Here is a 21,643-nt window from a genome sequence, read left to right on the forward strand (position 1 = left end):
CATGGGCTTATATTTAACACCAATAAACAATTGGCTTATTTAATAAACAATGTTAACAAATTCATGTTTTAATGTGATACTTGAACCTAATCAATGTCATATATTTCTGTATTACATTTCCAGGAAATACCAGTCTTTTGGTAAAGTAACCATAATCGTGGCTTATCAAGTCTTAATTTATATGTAACAGTAAATGATATCTTGATATGATTTACAAATCATATTCCGTGCCTACCTGATCTGTTTCTGAATATTATCTCATTATTCTGAACTTACAAAATTGTTTCAGCCCTTTTTGTCTAGATAATAATCATTGCTTATCTATCAGTGCTTTTTTTTGTTACTCTGTATAGGCTGCACTTAGATTAAAGAATATTTACCAATCAGCATATATTTGTGAGAATATCTTGGAACATGTATAGAGCACCTTTGCCTCAAATGCTCCTAGACACAATTGGGAAACTCTCAGGGCAGACGCTGTGAACTGCATACAGGCTTGGATTCTCCCTTTTTCTATTTAGAGATTAAGTATCCGATTTATAGTAGAAGAATGTATTTTTTCCTCCTAGCATTTATTGTTGGAGCAGGAAGTATTTCAGCTGACACTGTTTCATAGAAAAAAAAATGATATTCTTTAAGTCATACAACAAAGCAATCAACACAAAGTGGAGTTTGTGTGGTTTTAGCAATGCATATCTGGAGTCTCTATAACTCTTTTAAGAAACATACAACTTTTACTGGAGACTAACAAATAAAAAAGAGGAAAAATAATAAAATATACAGAATTATTTTAATAAAATGCTTGAATTTACATAAACATCAGTGCAATTGTAAATATCCACCATGAATTGTGGAGAAATGAGATTTGACGCTAGTACAACTAAAGGGATTGCCACAATTATGGCTTTTTAAAAGTTTCCTTTAAAATAATCCTTTTTTAAAAATAACTTTCTTTCATGAAAAGAATGTGTTTTTAATTAAAATAACCTCCATTACCTTGTGATATAATTATTTTTCCTTGACTCACTATTCCCATCTCAGGAAATTAAACATGTATCAGTTTTTCTAACACCAAAAACTTGTAAAATTATCCTGACACTTGAGATATTGCTGTTCTATTAAGTTATATTTTTATATATTTTTATTTCATATTAAAAACATTTTTGCAATCCACCTAAGATACATTATTTTTCATAGCAGTCTACAAATACCTTAGATAAACAAATAGATGCCAAATTCATAGACTTCCCTCAGTGAAAATTTGCTCCCCCCAAAAATAATTTTAGTAGTTTTGGATGTGGTTTAGCATATTATGCCTGAATCTTTGGAAAGTTAAATGATAGCTACCAGTAGAGTCCTGTTTAAAGATAGTTACAGTTCAGTACCCTCCATTAATGTTCTAACCTTACTCTACTAATTAAATGTACTTAGATTTAAATGCAAAATAATTAGAAGGCAAAAAGATGTTGACTTGAGCACTCCAAATTTACATTTCTTATTATTTAGATCAGGAGTATCGAACTCAGGCCATCATGGCAGCATCACATGACATATCGGGACTTTTCCCCCCCTTTGCTAAACCAGGCATGGGTGTGGCCAAAGCATGACACCCATCCTGCGAGCCATGAGTTTGACAGCCTTGATTTAAATCTATCGTTATAATCTCAATTGGTTTGTCAACATTGTTTCTCCATTGTTATGGGCAATTGAAAAATAAATTGAACAAAAACATTGGTTTGTGTTATTCTGGAGCTGTTACATTTTTCCACTTCTACTCTTGGTTCAAAACATGCCTTTGAAAACAGTCCAATTTGTTTTGAGAAAGCTTTGGCTTACCCACAATTATTCCCAGTTTGCACTCTTCTCATTGGTGTGGTGTTTGCCTAGCAGTTCCCCCAGCAAGCTGGTTGACTGAGACCTAAGTCTGATCAGATTTTTTTGTTTTTAAGAAAACACTGCGTTCTGTTAAATGTGCATTTTCATGACAAACAGATCTAAAATTTATCTGAGATCAACATAAGAGGCTGAATGCAACTTGTGGTCCTTCAAGAGAATTAAATTGAAGGATCATGCATAGAAAAGACCAATCCTGATCTGGATTTGGGAACTTATCATTTTGCTTGCACCTTTTTGCTTGCTTCTTTTTTTATATGTCACTACACCCCAAAAATAACAGAATAAAAGAGTTGGAAGGGAGTAAATAAGTTACTCTTGGAGTAAATAAGTAAATAAATACAATTAAAGCAGAGGTGGGTTCCTACCTATTCAGTAGAACCGGTTCGTCAAATCTACTGAACCGGTTAGAAGAGGTTCCACCAGTGGACCCGGAAAGCAGGCCACACCTACAGAAGAGATTCCAAAATTTTTTGAAACCCACCACTGGTCCTTGGATATGATTATTCTACACTATCAAGCTCATATTTATAAAATTCAGTGCTTCTGTGAAAGGTAAGGATGACTACTGCATTTGTGGTGCAATCAGAACATTGCGTGTGTTGAAGTTGTTTTAACGCAAACCAAAGATGCCTTTTAAAAAACAAGTTTACATCATATTCCTATGCATGCCAGTGCTGTGTGTGAGGTAGTTTAAAATGGTTCTGACAAGTGTCGTCGGCATCTTCATATCCGGTCACATGGGCGGCAAGCCACTTCCATCCGCTCACATGGGTGGCAAGCCACTCCCACAAAGGAGGCCGCACCTACAGAGTAGGTTCGAACAATTTTTGAAACCCACCACTGAATTAAAGGGAAAATGACCTATTTCTGACTGCTACTGTGAATGTCTTATTCTAACCATTTTAATGCATGTGGAACTAAAATTGCAAAGGCCTAAATAATTTTCCTCATTAGTTGAATTATTTTACCAATGTCTTTGCCATTTTCACTAGTAGAAAGTTATGCTGAAGTATTTCAAAAAGAAAGGGCCATAGTTGGTCTATAGCCATGGCCAAGGGACAAAGAATTTTGAGATTGTTGTGGCAACCAAGAAAAATGAAGTCAGGCCAAGAAAAATCAGTTTCTGGGATTCAATAGATACTTTCCATAAGAACCATAGGCAGCTTTCCAAATTTAATTAATAGGAAAATAATTATATTGAGGGATCTAATAGAGGAAGCACTGCAAATTCTTGTAGCCAGGGTTTGAGTTAATATGGCTTATTGGGCAGTTCTCAGATGCCAGAAGAAAAATCATAAACAAAACACTGAGAGACGTTTCCTTGCCATTTGGCCACCATACTCCATCATTTTTCACAAAATGGTGAAATATAAGACCTGCCTTTCTAGGGCAGTGACTGTGTGCAGTGAAACCAAAGCTGCTTGAAAACATAAAATCAACACTTAGTGGTAAAGTGAAAAACCAAAAGATGAAAATGCAAAATACTATACCAGAAGAACTGAGAATAGTCATGCCAGAAATAGTGTATGCTGTAATCTTAAAAAGGTCAATAGATAGTAACATGAATCAAAATTAACTTGGAAGAGTCTTAGCAGGATATTATATTTTCAGGTTTCAATATAGTATGTTAAGGATAATTAATGCAACAGGCATTCATTAATGCAAAATTCTTTTGCAATCAAATTGTTGAAATTCATTTTGTGTGTGTGTGTGTGTGTGTATTTTAATTTTGCAAAAAAATCTTTGGATAGTTGCAGATTCTATCGCTTTGTATGTGTGTTTTGCTAATATTGTTTCCCAGTTGTTTATAAGTAACCTCATTCTTAGTTATTATTTGTATAATTATTTGTGTATTAGTCATACTTTGTCCCCAGAAACTTCCCTAGTTAAAGTATACAGAGGTGCCTTCTATAGATAATTAGACAATAGCTTATTCAACACTCCCATGATTCTTATCAATGGATGGGCAGTTTTGAAAACACGGGTTCTGGGACAGTGTAGGAATATTAATGGTAACTTCAAGTTAATATCTGTTATACTAACAGTTCACCCGGACACCATATTTAGCTTTGAATCTTAACTTTCTCTTTCAGGTAAGTTTGTTGTGAGGATTAAAAGGAAGGCCTCATACATATTATCCTGATTTCTAAAAGCACAGTGCTAAAACTGGACATAGTACTAATAGTGGATGTTTGACCAATCCAAAATGGATCAAACTATTATATTCTGTTATTTGGAAAAATAGTTTTTTTATAAACTAAAAATCTGACATACCATATTATGCATTCTGACTGGGACTTGACCTACTATGGGTATAGGTTTGGCTGTCAATTTATCTATAGGATGCATTCACCATTACATTATGATCAATATGTCCCAAAGGTACAACTGGACTTTCTGGTTTTCTTCGAAGATGTTTCACTTCTCATACAAGAATTTTCTTCAGCTCTGACTTGATGGTGGGGAATGGAAGGATTTATACTCCTTATAGACAGCTGGTCATTTGCATTGTTTTAGCAGGTCATTAAGATCACCTAGAGGTTTACCTGTGTCATCAGGGTCACCTGAGTGGTGAAAATGGGTGTGAAGCCTTCTTAGAACTGTTGAAAGGACTGTGTTGTAGACTGGAGATAGATGATATCATAACCCCTCCCACTCTGTTGAGATAGGGCTGCTCAATTTTGACATAGATAGCCTTGTTAACCCCTCTTTCAAACCAATGGTCTTCTTTGTCCAAAATGTGGACTTTGTTATTTTCAAACGAATGGCCTGTGTCTTTTAAATGCAGATGGACTCCTGAATCTAGACCTAAAGTATTTGTTCTTCTATGTTGTACCATGCATTTATGAAGTGGTTGTTTTGTTTGGAGCCGAGGTGGCGCAGTGGTTAGGGTGCAGTACTGCAGGCCACTTCAGCTGACTGTTATCTGCAGTTCAGCGGTTCTAATCTCACCAGCTCAAGGTTGACTCAGCCTTCCATCCTTCCGAGGTGGGTGAAATGAGGACCCAGACTGTGGGGGTGATATGCTGACTCTGTAAACCACTTAGAGAGGGCTGAAAGCCCTATGAAGCGGTATAAAAGTCTAACTGTTATTGCTATTGTTTCCCCAATGTGCAGATCTGCAGATAGCTCACTGAATTATACTGCATAAACCACATTGCTCAGTTTATGCCTGGATGTTTTATCCTTGGGGTGGGTGGATAAGCTTCTGTCTTAGTTTATTCCTTGGATTTGAACGTGCATATATGTTATGTTGGCTGAAGCTTTTCCGATATGCCTGGGTCCTCATTTTACCCACCTCGGAAGGATGGAAGGCTGAGTCAACCCTGAGCCGGTGAGATTTGAACCGCTGACCTGCTGATCTAGCAGTAGCCTGCAGTGCTGCTTTTAACCACTGCGCCACCTTGGCTCCATGACCTCTAAAATAAGACAGGATCTTATTTTCTTTTGATCTCCGAAATAAGTGCTTGACCTTATTTTTAGGGAGGTCTTATTATTTTTGAGTTGAGGAGGTCCCTTACCCTCAACTGTCTGTTTGTGGCACACTCTTTCCAGCCCTAGTGTTGCCTGGCCTGCCCTTCTTTTTGTGGCTGCCACTAAGAAGGGGCATTGTAGCTAGGGTTTGTGGGAGCATCTCTGCAAGGCCATTCTGCGTGGAAGGCAGGTGCATGTGGGACATGTTCCCCCCTCCCCCAGAAAATGGCAGGGACGAGCTGCGCATGTGTTTAAATATTTTTGGGAATGGCTTATTTTGGGAGGAGGACTTATTTTAATGCACGAGCTCAAAAGCCCAATCGGGCTTATTATCTGGGGAGGCCTTATTTTCAGGAAACAGGGTAGTGGTTTTGGAGCTGAAAGACAACTTTGAATTTACATTCTTTCCCTTAGCCCAAATCTGCATTGACTTGACCATCCATAAGAGCCATGTTGGCGCATTGATTAAAATGAAGTACTGCAGGCTAACTCACTGCTTACTCTAGGAATTTGATTCTGAATGACTCAAAGTTGACTCAGCCTTCCATCCTTCAGAGGTCGGTAAAAAGAAAACCCAGATTGTTGGGGTCAATATGCTGTCTCTGTAAATCTCTTAGAGAAGGCAGTAAAGCATTGAGAAGCAGTACATAAGTCTAAGTTCTATTGCTATCTTGCAGGATATACTTTCAGTTAATTACATTTGTACTAACTCACATACTATATAGACTACTGTTTAATGAAACAAGATATATAGCTTGCTGTCCATATACAGTTAGTATGTTGGTTATTATTCAAAGTGGAGAGAGGAGTAATTTCTAATTATATAAAATTAAAACATGATACTCCCCATGGCTCTGCTTTCACAAACATATGCAGAAGTACTGTCATGGTGCAAATCTATGGAAGAGTAAATGTTATACTCTGGGGAGCAGCATAGATCATAGCTGTTGAACTGGTGGTGCATACAGCAGCAAAGCGGATTGTCTGTCCTACATAAATCTTATGCAATAATTAGCTCCATAGTAAACTAGTTCAAAGCAACAATACTAGCTGCAAGAGAAACTAAAAACACATATCCAAATAAAAATATCATTTCCCATAGAGAGAGGATTTACCATAGCAGATAGAACGTATGTCTCCAGAATAGAAACAAAACTGTTTTCTATGTAATGTATACGATGACACTATAACAATATTTACAATTTTAGAAATTAATAGTATAGCTTTAAGACTTCTACAATAGCCATATATTTCTTTGGTCTTCTCCTTTTGAAATTGGAGATGAGGCTTGAATCCCATTGCTTTCTCCAACTCATTCTGCTAGCCTCCATTTCTGGCAGGAAATTTCTACTTCAGGTCATGAAATCCTGATTTCAGACAACTTTAAAGGGAAGAGATAAAAAAAGGATTAGAATCTGAAGCCTTCTTTCTGAGACTTTTCAAAGGGGCTGGAAAGAATTTAGAAATGCAATTGTCAAGTCTCCCAATTGTTTGCAAAAGAAAGTAACAAAGAAAGAACTAGGAAAGAAAAAGAAATTCTAAATGAATAAACCCAGGTCAGGAAAATGTCAGAGAGTTGCAAATGTTTATAAATATAAAATTGAATCCTGAGGGCTTGTAGATTAAGATCTAGGAAATCCTGGGTAAGTAAAATTATCTGTTGCCTCTAATTCCATTAAGTAATTTGATACTAGCCCTGAAAAAATATAGTTGCTAAGTAAAAAAAGTTTGCTGTATAAAAATTATTTTTTTGAATTGTATATATTTTAAAGAATCTTTATAAATGTCACCTAATATGGGAATGCTTCTGAAGATTTTGGCTGTTGTAGTGAGTTTTGAAATGCAAGTGCATTTCAAGTGTGCTAAATCATGTGTTGAAAGTGTATGTATGTATGTATGTATGTATGTATGTATGTATGTATGTATGTATGATGGTATGTATGTGTACATAGGCTTAATATGACATAAGTGCTCTGGAAGAGAGAGACACACAACATAATAATTTCATTTGAATTTAAGCTTCCTGTAGATATTTTGCATTTTGTATCATATTTTGCATTACAATAGGATTAACCCATTTTGATGTTTTGCTACTGGAAAAACAATATTCCTCCAGTATTGCTGTCAATAAATTCTGAGAAAACAGGAAAATCTGAAAAGGTAACCTACCGTATTTTTAGGAGTATAAGACACACCTTTTTTCCTCAAAAAAGAGGCTGAAAATCTGGCTGCATCTTATACACTGAATACAGCATTCACCCAAATGGCTGTGCATAGCTTGTAGGAGGCTTTCAGAGAACTCCTGGGGGCTGGGGAGGGGAGTTTTTTGCTCAATTGTGCTCCCCCAGCCCCCCGGAGCACCCTATAGCTTCCTAACAGCTATCCATGCCCTTTTTAGATAAAAAAGAGGCCCGTTTTCACGAAAACAGGTGGTTTTTTTGCTCGTTTTTTGCTCCCCCACCCCCCAGGAGCACTCTGCAAGTCTCCTAGGGGCTATCCATGTCCTTTTTTTGAAAAAAAAATATGGGCCCGTTTTTGCGAAAAACAGGTTGTTTTTGGGAGGTTTGCAGAATGCAAAACCTTTTTTTTTTAATTTGCCTCTTTAAAACCTTGGTGCGTCTTTTACTAAGGTATGTCCCTCCGGGTCAGCGGCTCGCGGAGACCCCCTTGGTTCACCGAGGAGCTCCGCGAGATAAAGCGCCGGAGGAGACGCCTAGAGCACCTGTGGAGGTCCGATAGGTCCGTATCGAACTGAGCACTGTTGACAGCTTGCACCAAGGAGTATATTCGGGCATTGAGAACTGCCAAAAGATCACACATTGCCTCCTTGGTAGCGTCCGCCGAGTCCCGCCCAGCCGCCCTGTTTAGGATAACCCGCTCCCTCCTAAATAGGAGGGAGACGGGGAACCCCCTGCAGGGTAAGGCTGAGGAGTATGGTCAGTTCTTGGCGGACAAAGTTGCTCGGTTTCAATCAGAACTGGACTCCACCCCTGCAGATCCAGCCGAGACACAAGGGAATGACTTGGTAGACCATCTCTGGGTTGAGTTTCAGGATGTTGCCTCCGGGGATGTGGACAAGGCTATGCGAGCTGTGAGTTCCTCCACCTGCATACTGGACCCGTGCCCCTCTTGGCTGACTGCCAACAGCAGAGAGGTGACACGAGGCTGGATCCAGGCGGTTGTTACCGCCTCTCTTCGGGAGGAACACCTCCCCACCGCGCTTAAGGCGGCGGTGGTGAGGCCCCTCCTGAAGAAACCGTCCTTGGATCCAGCAGTTCTTAATAACTATCGTCCAGTCTCCAACCTCCCCTTTGTGGGGAAGGTTGTTGAGAAGGTGGTGGCCTTACAGCTTCAGCGTACCTTGGAGGAAGCTAACTATCTTGACCCCTTCCAGTCTGGCTTCAGGCCCGGTTACAGCACTGAAACCGCTTTGGTCGCATTGACCGATGATCTCTGGAGAGCCAGAGATGGAGGCTATGCGTCCATCCTGGTTCTCCTTGACCTCTCAGCGGCTTTCGATACCATCGACCATGGTATCCTTCTGCGACGACTGCGGGAGGTAGGGGTGGGCGGCACTGTTTTACAGTGGTTCTCCTCCTACCTCTCGGACAGGTCGCAGTCGGTGTTGGTGGGGAGGGAGAGATCGTCCCCGAGGCCCCTAACCTATGGGGTGCCGCAGGGCTCGGTTCTGTCCCCCCTGCTATTTAACATATACATGAAACCGCTGGGCGAGATCATTCGGAGGCACGGGATTAAGTACCACCAATATGCGGACGATACACAGTTGTATCTGTCCGCCCCGTGCCAACTCAATGAAGCGGTGGACGTGATGAACCGGGGCCTTGAGGCTGTTAAAGACTGGATGAGAGCTAACAAACTGGTGCTCAACCCGGAAAAGACCGAGTGGCTGTTGTGTTTTCCTCCCAAAAATTCGGCTAACATTCCATCAATCAGGCTGGGGGGGGCAAAATTTATACCCCTCAGACAGGGTCCGCAACTTGGGAGTCCTCCTGGATCCACAGCTGAGTTTTGACCACCATTTGTCGGCTGTGACCAGGGGGGCATTTACCCAGGTTCGCCTGGTGCGCCAGTTGCGGCCCTACCTGAACCGGGAGGCTCTCACAACAGTCACTCGAGCCCTTGTGATCTCTAGGCTGGAATACTGCAATGTGCTCTACATGGGGCTGCCCTTGAAGAGCATCCGGCGACTTCAGCTAGTTCAGAACGCGGCCGCGCGAGTGATCATGGGCGCACCACGGTTTGCCCATATAACACCGATCCTCCGTGAGCTGCGCTGGCTACCTGTTGATCGTCGGGTGCACTTCAAGGTCTTACTTACCACCTATAAAGCGCTCCATGGTAGTGGATCTGGCTATCTGAGAGACCGCCTCCTGCCAATTACCTCCCTGCGTCCCATCAGATCGCACAGGGTAGGCCTCCTCCGAATTCCATCCGCCAGTCAGTGCCGACTGGCGACTACGCGGAGGAGAGCCTTCTCAGTTGCAGCTCCGACGCTATGGAACACCCTCACCACAGTCCAGGCCTTCCGCACAGCCCTCAAGATCTGGCTATCCCGTCAGGCCTGGGGATAGGATTTATTCTCACCCCGCCCGAATGTTGAGTGAATGTTGTGTTTTTATGGTTAATTTTTTTTACTCACGTTTTTTTTTTCTTTTAAGTCTTGTCTTGCACTCCCTTCCCCTCATTGTTGTAAGCCGCCCTGAGTCCCCTCAGGGAAAAGGGCGGCATATAAATGTTCAATAAAATCTAAAATCTAAATCTAAATGTCTTTATACTCAGAAAAATACAGTATATGATGTTATTGTCTCTATTAATAAAATTGTCTCAGTCTTTTCAGTTCTTTTTCCAGGACAATAATTCATTTTACAAATTACCATCATAGTACTAAATCCATCAACTCTGCTTCAAAATACACGGTCATGTAGGATGTTCTAGATCTGTGATGGCGAACCTGTGGCACATGTGCCCAAAGTGACATGCAGAACCTTGTTCCCTGGCACACATAGCATCACCCATTCCTCTTCTATGTTTCTGACGTACATGCACATGCCACGCCAGAAACCCAGAAGAGGAATGTGCGATACACGTGTGCCAGGTGACAAGGCTCCGCCGGCCTTCATGCGTGCAGCAGTTCAGGGAACTGGTCTTCTCTTTTCCAGCGTGAGCATACACCAGCCAGATGATCGTCAAACACGCAGATGCGCCAGTAACTGGAAGACTAGCAGAAGTTGATTTTCTGATGCATGCATGCCTTTTGGGCAGCTCCTCTTCTGGATTGCAGCCTTGATGAGCACATGCACGTGTGCTCCCCTTTTGGCACTTGGTGCCGAAAAGGTTTGCTATCACTGTTCTAGATATTCATATTATGAAAAAAGAAAAGCTTGGACCATTTTCTGTTCAAAACATAAGTGGTACCATAGCACTATGTCTATTGATGTCTTGTTTTTTATAGGTACTAGCAAAGGCTGGCTAATTCTACTTCAACTCAATTACGCAATCAAATAAAGTAGTCTGGTACTTCAGCCAGATGATTCACCAAAATAGGCTGTTTGAGTGCAAGAGGATGTTCTGTTTTAGTGTTCTTCTAATGGTCCTTCAAGTCACCCTGACACCTGGTGACCACATGGCTAATATCCATGAAGTTTTGCTGGCAATGTTTTGGGAAGTGGTTCTTCCTAGGGCTGAGAGAGAATGACTGGCTTACAGTCATCCAACTGGCTTCATGCCTAAGGGAGGTGTTCTATTTTAGAGCCTTTAAATTGGAGCCAGGGATTGTATCCAGGACCTCACAGATGCAATAGACAAGTTTACCACTGAGCTACAGCATTACTTCCTTCCTCAAATGTACTCAGTTGGGCTTATGAGGATATAATTGATAGTGGGTATCAGCCGGAGTCTCCAAACTTTCATATAATTTAAGGCAAACATAACCAAACAGGAAAAAGAAACATATATGAGTAGAAGAAGTGAAAGCAAGGCACGCATAATTTGCATAGGTCAAAAAAGGGCAGTAAAACATCTGTTAGTAGTAGTTGACATGTGTCAATTTTCAGTGCTCATTAAATTCATATTAATGCTGAGCCACTCTTAAACACCAAATGTACCTCCCAGTTGCTGTCATCTCAAGTTGAGTGGTGATGGTCACTTTTCAGAACTGTGCCGATCCTGTTTACTTGTCAGTAGCATCTGACATGGGGTCAGTATTGTATTTAACCCTTTGTTGTAGGTCAAAAGAAGAATTAATCTACTGAGAATTGAATTGTTTGAATAACAGGTGTCCCTTTATAGAGTAGCTGCCAGACTAAAACTGGAACTTGTTTTCCACCTTCTTTCCTTTTTATTGGCCATAAAGAAGCACCTCAGGGAAACAAATTCAAACTTAAGATCACTGAGACTGGAAGTATGCTGCAGGATGAGAAGATAGCAGGCAGTTAATTTAACAATATTTGAAGCTTATGACTATTTTGTTTCTGGGTTGGTATATTAAAAAGCTGTTGTCGTGGGTTTTGACTGACAAAAGAAACAACAAATGTCATATTATTCTGGAATCATTCTTCATGTGATTCTATATAGATAGAATTTCTCATATCACACTGCAAAAAAATGTTAGATATGGAAGCATTTAGTACATGTCTCATGGTGATGGAACACACCAAGAGCTGCAGAATTAATAAATATATATAATAATAATTGGTTATGTGTATTTCTTAAGAAAAATTACTGTTTTTGAAATTCAGTTATGTAAATTATGTTCTTGTATATACCTCACATTTCAAAATAAAAATATTCTAAAGATGCAAACAAATTAAAAAAATAATTGAATATTAAAATCTGCCAGAAATATTACATTTCTTGCATTTCTGCTGTAATAGTTTTTCTGAGATAAGAAGAAAGATGATAGAAATAGTAGGAATACATGGGAGAGTATTGAAGAGAAGATGATGTTATAATTATGTAAAATTCATGAGTGAGGCAGAGTGATTAAAGAATAATCAGGTCCTTCCTATTTGAAGAGACTCCTGGAAAAATTGCAGAAAAACAGATTCCTAGGTTTGGAAGGGGACATTTAGGCTGTTGCTTCCAATTTCTTGCTCAGTGTAGGATCCTGAAAAAAATATTCCAGGCAGATGATTTTCTTTTGGACACATTCTGTAGAAGATCCCTGTCCTGCTGGGATCTGTTCCCCATAGCATTTAATTGGAATCTACCTTCCAGTGGACTCATTATTCATAAATTAATCCATTATTCTGCATTGCCGTCTCTGAAATAAAATATAATAGGCTTTGACTTCTATATGACATTTTTTTCAAGTAATTTGAAAAGTGCTATCATGTTTATTCTGTTGTTTTTCTTTCCTCAAGGCTAAATATATCCAATTCAGTTTCCCTATAGGGCGTAATTTCTAATTTCCAGATCATTTCATTGTCTTTTGGAATATTAGCAAACCAGAGTGTCTGATCTTTTTTAAAGTTTGGTGCCCAGATGTGGATATAATCCTTGAAGTAGTCTAACTAGCTATATCTTGAATAAAATTAGTAATATTCCTGATACCCTTTTAGGTTTGTTTGTTTTTTCACTTACCTTCTCTACTGGTTCGCAAGTGTGAGCATGCGCTGCAAATGCCCAGTGCTCATGCATTACATCGGGCAGATGGGCGGAGCCTCCCACAGGCGCTACTACCAGTTCACCCGAACCGGACACAACTGGCTGAATACTGCCTCTGCTTTGCAGCCTCAACTTTTTAGTTTTACATGTTAATATATCCAACCTTTTCTATAATAGCAAACCTATCTAATAATCAAAACCCAGAGTCAAAGTTTCATTTTTTTCCCTGTCTCAAGCACAAAATCCAGAAGTAGTTTTCAAGTAGAAATAATGTTCTTTTCTTTGATTAGGTCAGTCAATTTAGTCATTTCTGCAAGTTCCAATCATTTTTTGAGCCAATCATCCATTGTAGGAATTAAAATATCTTTCTATTTTTGTTCATAAAGCATACTTTCTGTAATAAACATATATAATAACAAAGTTCCATTTCCCCCCAAGTTCTTTGTCCATTAAGCCTGAAAGAAGTCTCTGGTTTTATTTTTATATTCACTTTAAGAATCTTCTGTATTAAAATATTAATCTTACCCCAGTATTTTTTTTTGTTTTGTTATAGTCCCACCAAAGATGAAAAAAAGTTCTTTCATTTCATTTACATTTCCAACATACATTTGAAGTACCTTTATACATTTTGACAATTTATATGGTGTTTAATATAAACAGTATATCTATCATATTATAATTTTTTTTTAAAATTATCATTTAATGTAAATTTGAAACTCCCTGTCCACATGATTTTTCATTGTTCAAGCATTATATTATTATGCCCAATTTTTTTTACCATTTGGATAGTGCAACACTTCACATATTGATTCTCCAAATTCAATTTCAATATGGATCTCTTTTGTTTTTCAGAGGATGAGGAAGATGATGAATTGGTGGAATTGAAAGCTCAAAATGATGCTGAGATAGAAACTCAAGAAAAGACACAAGATGTGAAGGAAGGTATGTAACTAGATTGTTTGGAATTAAATACTAGATGTCCATAGTAAGCTTTGGTCTCAGCTAAGCTGTATTGTGTCATTATATGTTTTGCTATGGTTTTTTTTAATAGTTTAAGCCCTATTAAGTCACTTTCTGTTGTATTAATGAGCTGAGGCACCATATAAATAGTTTGAATAAAATATATATGTTTAAGGTTATAACCACAACATCTAAAATCTTTAACTAGTATATTACCTTTTTTTCTTTGATGATTGATCAAAACAAGTTAACTGAATGATTTGACTTCTGCTAAGTCTAGAAATATATTACACTATTTTTTTTTGTTTTTTGTTTTGTATTTTTTTTAAAATACAAGACTTATTAAAATTAATAAGACTTATTACAAGACTTATTAAAATTAATAGATGCCTCATAATCAGAGGCCCATATTTCTGACACGTGGACTAGAGTCATCTTTTCATTGCTCTGGCTATGAAGTGTACTTTCTTGATAGTTCTCTCAAGCATTTAGAAACCTGTGAAGACAGATTTCTTTTGACAGGCTTATCGACCTGAGATGCTTTTAATATCTATGCCATTATTCAAGTTAATTTTTATTAAGTTTTCATATTTTGTTTTGTCTTAGCTAGCTTTATTGCCTGCTAGGGCATTATATAAATTAAATAAGCAAATATATTCCTAGATGGAAGGGCCAAGAATTGTCCATGACGTTTACAGTTAAAAAGGATTGGGTAGATTCCACTAGTGTGGAGAACTTTTGATTCTGGAGGGTGGTTAGGGGTCAGACTAAACTCAGTGGATAAATGGTCTGAACAGATCAAAAGTAGTTTCCTAGATTTTACCTTTTGCCTTTAGCACTAATAACTAGTGTGGGTGCACCTGAACTCTGGTAAGCTAAGCTTACACTTAAAGAGTTTCTGCTTACTTGAATGCAGCTCTTCTTATCAGAAGAGAAGCCAATAATCTTGGTGAGAGCAGAAGAACTATACTCAGTTGTTCAACTGTGGTTGAGATTTGGGTCAAGTTTCCTCTCCTTGCCACATGAAAGCAACCATAATTCGTGTATCTCTGGAAGCCGACGTAGTGAATTATGAGTGAATACTTTTTAAAAGCCAAGTTAAATAGACTCCTGAAAGACATGTATTTATTTTAGCTTTTCACGGGCTTGCAAGTGACTTCTATGTATACCTCAGCTGTATTTGAAGGATAGCCATAACTAACATCATCTCTTTTTTGTTATAGTTTAGTCTAGTTGAAGTGTTTTGTGTTTCCCCTGGCTCCTCTTCTTGTCTTCCTAAGCCAGATCTCAAGCAAATGATAGTCATAAAATCCCTCCCCCACTTTTTTCTTTTCTTTTTGGTAGTAATAGTTTTTGAGACATTCAGACCGCAGGTTTAAAAAGGAAGTCTGGTAGTTGAATCAGAGACAGCAGTACTTTGTGAGGATGTTAATATTTTAGCAACTGAAAAGAAAATAATAAATTGAAACTGACACTGGAACTGACACAAAGTTGGTTGAGTTTCAGTTAGCTACCTCACTTCCTTTTGTACCATTTCAATTCCTTCTGTACCATTTCAATATTTCAAAAAAGCTTATCACCGTAAAATCTAGTCCCACGAGACAGGTGAAACATGTAGGTTTTTTCTCATGAAATTTATCGCAGGATAATTAAATCTGGGCTCATTGCTTGACTCCTCCTATGAAAGCCATTGCTTGAACATGGAACATAAGAATCAGCAATATTATAAGAGTGCCCATCTACATGCACAGAGTATTTTTCCTTGAGTAATCTTAGCCATCCAGCATTTGAAATGGAAAAGATTAATTTCATGTCACTGAGAATATTGTGGATTTAAAAGTTTATACACAAACATGTAGAAATAAGATTATGATATAAATAACTATGAGCAAGCAAAGATATTTGTCATTAACTAAACTTTTCAGTTTTATCAATATTTTTAATCACATAATTCCATCATACAGACTTTCTTTTTCTGACTTTGTAAGTTTTGTTTTTGCTTCAAGACAGTGATTACAAGTATGTTAGAGGCAACACATGTATTTTGATTAATATTTCCTGCTGTTACTGGGTTCAGCAATATTTATTCTGAATTAAGGGCTTTCCTGAAAATTAGTATCTAATAGGTTAAATGCATGTTTTTGTTGGCATAAAATGCCCAAGTTTCTTTTTCCATGCAAAGCAAAATACCTTTAAAAAAAACCTTTGCAGAATTTCTAATAGATATTTAGCAGTACCATTCACATTTCTAAAAGATGGATCAGCTGGATCAGTCCTTCCACTATGAAACTTGGTTTTGAAAGATTCTATAACTCTGCTGTAAAATTTTAATCCAAATTAAAATTCTTTGCTACTTCAAAACATTAGAATCTGGGGTTGTTGTTTTTAAAGGAAGTAAACCCATGAAACAAATATCTGGACATTTCTTTAAAAATGACTTTCTATGGAATATTATCTGCTACGTTGCTATTTTATCTTTTGCAATTTGAATAGTAACAAAAAATATAAAAGGTTGCTACATCTTAAGTTAGATTTTTTGTCCAATATTGATTGGTACTAATTGGTACAGCTTTTCAAGTTTCCAGAAAAGTTTTCCTGGCTTCAGGTCTTCAAAAAGCATATGATTTCATGCTTAGAATAATATATATTTAAAAAGGGCTGCATATTAAATGTGTATGGAGATTCTCAGTCATTGAGATAATGCACACATTTTAGGTTTACCTTCTTGATTACATTTTGTTCATTGTCTAAAACAATTATGCCTTTATGTTTATACATAATAATAGCTAATTTTAATTTCTAGATACCTGTTGTTTGCAGTGATTGTGCCATTAAAATAAAACTTGTTTGCCAAAATGTTTTTTATCCATCATGTTCTATGCTTCTCTTTCAGGTTTTTCAGGTTTAAAAACAATACAAAGTGTGGTTAAGTTAATGTTCCAATTATTAAGGCTGAAATTATACTTTTGTAGTCATATCGCACACATTGATTGTGTTCAAATATAGTTTGTTGAAAAAGGTGCAGTTTCTTTATTCACTTAATGCTAAGCTTTACAACTACAACTGCCAAACTGTGCTCACAGTGAACTCAGATGAACACCATGGGATATTTTAAATTTTTGAGGGAAAGACGATGATACTTTGACATCTGCCAGACAACGTGCAACCTTAGGCACTGTGTAAAAAATTACTAAGACATTAAGGATGCCATGATTTGCGAAAGCTTGGGACACTCTGGTTTAAATCTAAACCAGATGTATCTATATTATAGAGCCAAGGTGGTGCAGTAGTTAGAGTGCAGTATTGCAGGCTACTTCAGCTGATTTCTAACTGCAGTTCGGCAGTTCAAATCTCACCATCTCAAGGTAGACTCAGCCTTCCATCCTTCCGAGGTGGGTAAGATGAGGATCCAGATTGTTGGGGCAATAGGCTGGCTCTAAACTGCTTAGAAAGGGCTGTAAAAGCACTGAAGCAGCATATAAGTCTAAGGGCTATTGCTGTTGCTAATCAGTCTTAGAATTGCAGATTGTGCTATGTCAAAATCTAAGAAACTGCATTATGGTTTAGGATGAAATATGAACCTTAACAATAATACTACTTTTAGATAAAGGCTATCCCCCTTTTCCTTCTCTGTTTTATTTATCTAAAGCCTTTCTGATTGATTCTAATTGGTATGGTGAATATAGGTTCACTGATGTTATAATGCAATGTATGACCTATTACCTGTTTGCACACCTAAAATTATCTGGGATTTTTGGGTGTGTTCTGTGAGGTATATGGGATAGAATTCACTGTCTTATTTCAAATGTAATAGAAATAACTCAGAAGAGATAGCAGCACATTATTTGTTTTAAGATGACCTAAATTATTATAATGTAATAAGAGGCCTTTAGATTTAATTTAAGTATTAAGTAAAGAATACATGAAGTGTTAATACCACTTTATGCCTTAGTAAGGCCACACTTGGAATACTGCATCCAGTTTGGGTCGCCACAATGTAGAAAAGATGTGGAGACTCTAGAAAGAGTGCAGAGAAGAGCAACAAAGATGATTAGGGGACTGGAGGCTAAAACATATGAGGAATGGTTGCAGGAACTGTGTGTGTCTAGTTTAATGAAAAGAAGGACTAGGGGAGACATGATAGCAGTGTTCCAATATCTCAGGGGTTGCCACAAAGAAGTCAAACTATTCTACAAAGCACCTGAGGGCAGAACAAGAAGCAATGGGTGAAACTAATTAAGGAGAGAAACAACTTAGAACTGAGGAGAAATTTCCTGACAGTTAGAACAATTAATCAGTGGAACAGCTTGCCTCCAGAAGTTGTGAATGCCCCAACACTGGAAGTCTTTAAGAAGATGTTGGATAGCCGTTTGTCTGAAATGGTATAGGGTTTCCTGCCTAGGCAGGGGGTTGGACTAGAAGACCTCCAAGGTCCCTTCCAACTCTGCTATTGTATTATTGAAAAGAAGGATGAAAATGTTTATGGACATAATAAGAAAATGTTTGGTATTACGGTGGGATCACTGACTAAAAAATATTCCATCTTCATTCAGTTTTACAGTCTATAATTTATCATCTTGCCTTGGTAATGATATTTTGGAATATATTTCTGTATTAAATATATTCACTAACTTCTACCTTTATAATTTTTCTAATACATCAGTCTGGTCCCTGTATTTTAAATTGAATTTCTTTTAAGACTTTCAAAAATTGGGCATGATGTGTTTCCAGTAGTCCAAAACGTTATAAAACTGTTTCCAGATCTTTTCTTTATGTAACTTCTCTTTATGATAAATAGAGCAAAGCATGAATTTTAATCAGTTAAGAATATTTTAATCTTGCTAAGTGTCAGTTCATATCTGACCATCATTTAATTTGAAAAAAAAATGGAATTATATTTTATTAATACTGGGATAAGAAGTCATGTCTAAATTCCAGACAGAAAAATAAAATAAAAATCGCAGAAGAAAGCAACAACAAACTACTTCCAATTTATTGCCAATAAAATTACATGATATATTCATTTAGCTATCAGGAGTATAACTCAATTTCATATTTTAAGAACATTTTAAAATTTGTTTGATTTAGAAATTGAAATTGAAGATGGCTTCTGTATTGAAAAAGCAATTAAGGCTATTTTTTGTTAAACCTGTTTCACTGTCTTTCCAATCTTGCCAGGATAGTAAGCATCAATCAAAATGTGAAGTTTATTTTTTTGTGTGAGCTTAACTATTTTCTTCTTAATAACAATAAATATGCAAGATATAAGATTTCTTTGGTATAGAAGCCACATTCTAGGATTATGTAGTGCTATATTAATGAATTCATTTTTTTTCCTTTAAAAGACAGCAAACCATCCATCTTACCAATTTCACTATAGGTTTCATAGAAAGATCTCATTTCTTTTCTGAAGAGTTAGATTCATCTGGAAATATTTAAATGCTTGTATGTTTAATGCTGCCAATATTCTTTTGGAAGCTCCTCCTAGAGAATTGACAGAGGAAGAAAAGCAACAGATTCTACATTCAGAAGAATTCCTCATATTTTTTGACCGGACAATACGCGTGATTGAGCGAGCTCTAGCTGAAGATTCGGACATTTTCTTTGACTACAGTGGCCGGGATGTTGAGGAAAAAGATGGGTCAGTGCTCCCTCCTTACCACCCCACTTTTTAAAAAAAAAAACAGTCAGTAAATAAAATGACTTACAAAGAGTAACACCTCAGCGTTCAAAAATCTGTAGTGATAAACTTTCTGAGTTTAATAATGTAATAAAATACATTTACTGGATCTTCTTCATTAATTCTAGTGGTTCACAATTATCTTTATCCTGCATAATCTTATTGTAATATATTGAAACAGAGAAGAAATGAATATACCAGCTTTTATCTAGATTAGTGCTTTTCAAACTTAACAACTTTAAGATGGTGGGGAATTCTGGGAATTAAGGTCCACAAATATTAAAGTTGGCCCGTTTGAAAAATACTGATTTAGATCAATTACATCTTCTAGACTAAACTAAAAGACACACAACTTTAGGGTTAATATCACTTTTGCTCTGAATGATTCTACAGGCTATAATCTATTAAGTGTGTTTGTACACAGGGAAAACTGCTAAAAATAATGTTACATATATTTATGCAGGCTGTGAGTGTTTTTATTAATTGTTCAGCAAAATATTATAATTCAGAACAAATTAACAAGCAAACCAGCTGATACAAATTTCCCCAAAATGGAAGTAGGTTCTAGACTACAAGTGCCAAAATTTTCCAGTCATTATCAATAACACTTATACTTACCGTATTTTTGGAGTATAAGACGCACCAAGTTTTGAAGAGGCAAATTTTTAAAAAAGGTTTTTGCACTCTGCAAACCTCCCCAAAATGGCCCATTTTTCATGAAAACGGGCCCGTTTTTTTTTTCTTTCCAAAAAAAGGGCATGAACCTTAGGAGGCTTCTAGAGTGTTCCTGGGGTGGGGGGTGGGACAAAAATGAACAAAAAATGGCCCATTTGGGATGGAGTTTCAGGAGGCAAAAAATTGCTATATTCAGTGTATAAGTCGCACCCAGATTTTCAGCCTCTTTTTGAGGGAAAAAGATGCATCTTATACTCCAAAAAATACGGTATATACTGCTTCACAGTACTTTACAGCCCTCTCCAAGTGGTTTACAGAGTCAGCATATTGCCCCCAACAGTCTGGGTCCTCATTTTACCCACCTCAGAAGGATGGAAGGCTGAATGAGCCTTGAGCCTGGTGAAATTTGAACTACCAAATTGCAGGTAGCCAGCAGTCAGCAGCATTCGAATCACTGTGCCACCATAATTACATTACTGTAATTCAAACCAGTATTATAAGACAGCAAAATAACAGAGTTGTAAAGGACCTTGGAGGTCTTCTATTCCTGCTCAAGTAGGAAACCCTAAACCATTTTAGGCAAATGGTTGTGCAATCTCTTCTTAAAATTCTCCAGTGTTGGAGCACCCAGAACTTCTGGAGGCAAGTTGCTCCATTGATTAATTGTTCTAACTGTCAGGAAATTTTTCCTTAGTTCTAGGTTGCTTCTTTCCTTGATTAATTTATATCCATTGCTTCTTGTCCTGCCTTCAGACTAGGTTAATCCCCTTTTCTGTGTGGCAGTCCATAGATATTGAGACACTGCTATCATGTCATATCTAATTCTTCTTTTCATTGAACTAGACATACTCGATTATTGCAACTGTTTTTCATGTTTTTGCCTTCAGTCCCCTAATAATCTTTGTTGCTCTTCTCTGTACCCTTTCTAGTGTCTTAATATTATATTTACATCGTGGTAATTAAAACTGGATGCATGTGTATTCCAAATGCCTTACCAAGGCATTATAAAGTTGTATTAACACGTCATGTGTTAATACATGTGATTCTACATGTATTAAACATGTTACTACATGTGTTATTACATGTTAATACATGTGATTCTATTCCTCTATTAATACAAACCAAGACCGCATTGGCTTTTTTGGCAGCTTCAGCACACTACTGGCTCATATTTAAGTGATTGTCCACTAGGACTGCAAGAACTTTCTCACAATTACTACCGTTGAGCCAGGTACCATCTATACTATACTTGTGTATATTTCTCAGATCCATTTTTTTCTCAGATCCTTCACATCTTAGTTTACATAAGATGTAGAACTTTTAAATCTACAT

The 21,643-nt window shown here is 37.4% G+C and overlaps 1 protein-coding gene across 6 annotated transcripts in view; it reads left to right on the plus strand.

The window, feature by feature from the left end:
- Positions 1 to 21,643, plus strand: part of DYNC1I1 (dynein cytoplasmic 1 intermediate chain 1) — a 188,618-nt gene that overhangs the window by 77,183 nt on the left and 89,792 nt on the right. For all 6 annotated transcript variants that reach the window (XM_087712713.1, XM_087712711.1, XM_087712716.1 and 3 more), the window contains exons 7-8: positions 13,849 to 13,938; positions 19,435 to 19,597. In XM_087712713.1, the coding sequence (XP_087568839.1) occupies positions 13,849 to 13,938; positions 19,435 to 19,597 (253 nt within the window). The remainder of the gene's footprint in view (positions 1 to 13,848; positions 13,939 to 19,434; positions 19,598 to 21,643) is intronic.

The sequence above is a fragment of the Thamnophis sirtalis genome, unplaced genomic scaffold, assembly GCF_051295495.1.
Source record: "Thamnophis sirtalis isolate CommonGarterSnake01/CBP01778 unplaced genomic scaffold, rThaSir2_p1.2 scaffold_4, whole genome shotgun sequence".
In the NCBI taxonomy this organism is placed as follows: Eukaryota; Metazoa; Chordata; class Lepidosauria; order Squamata; family Natricidae; genus Thamnophis; species Thamnophis sirtalis.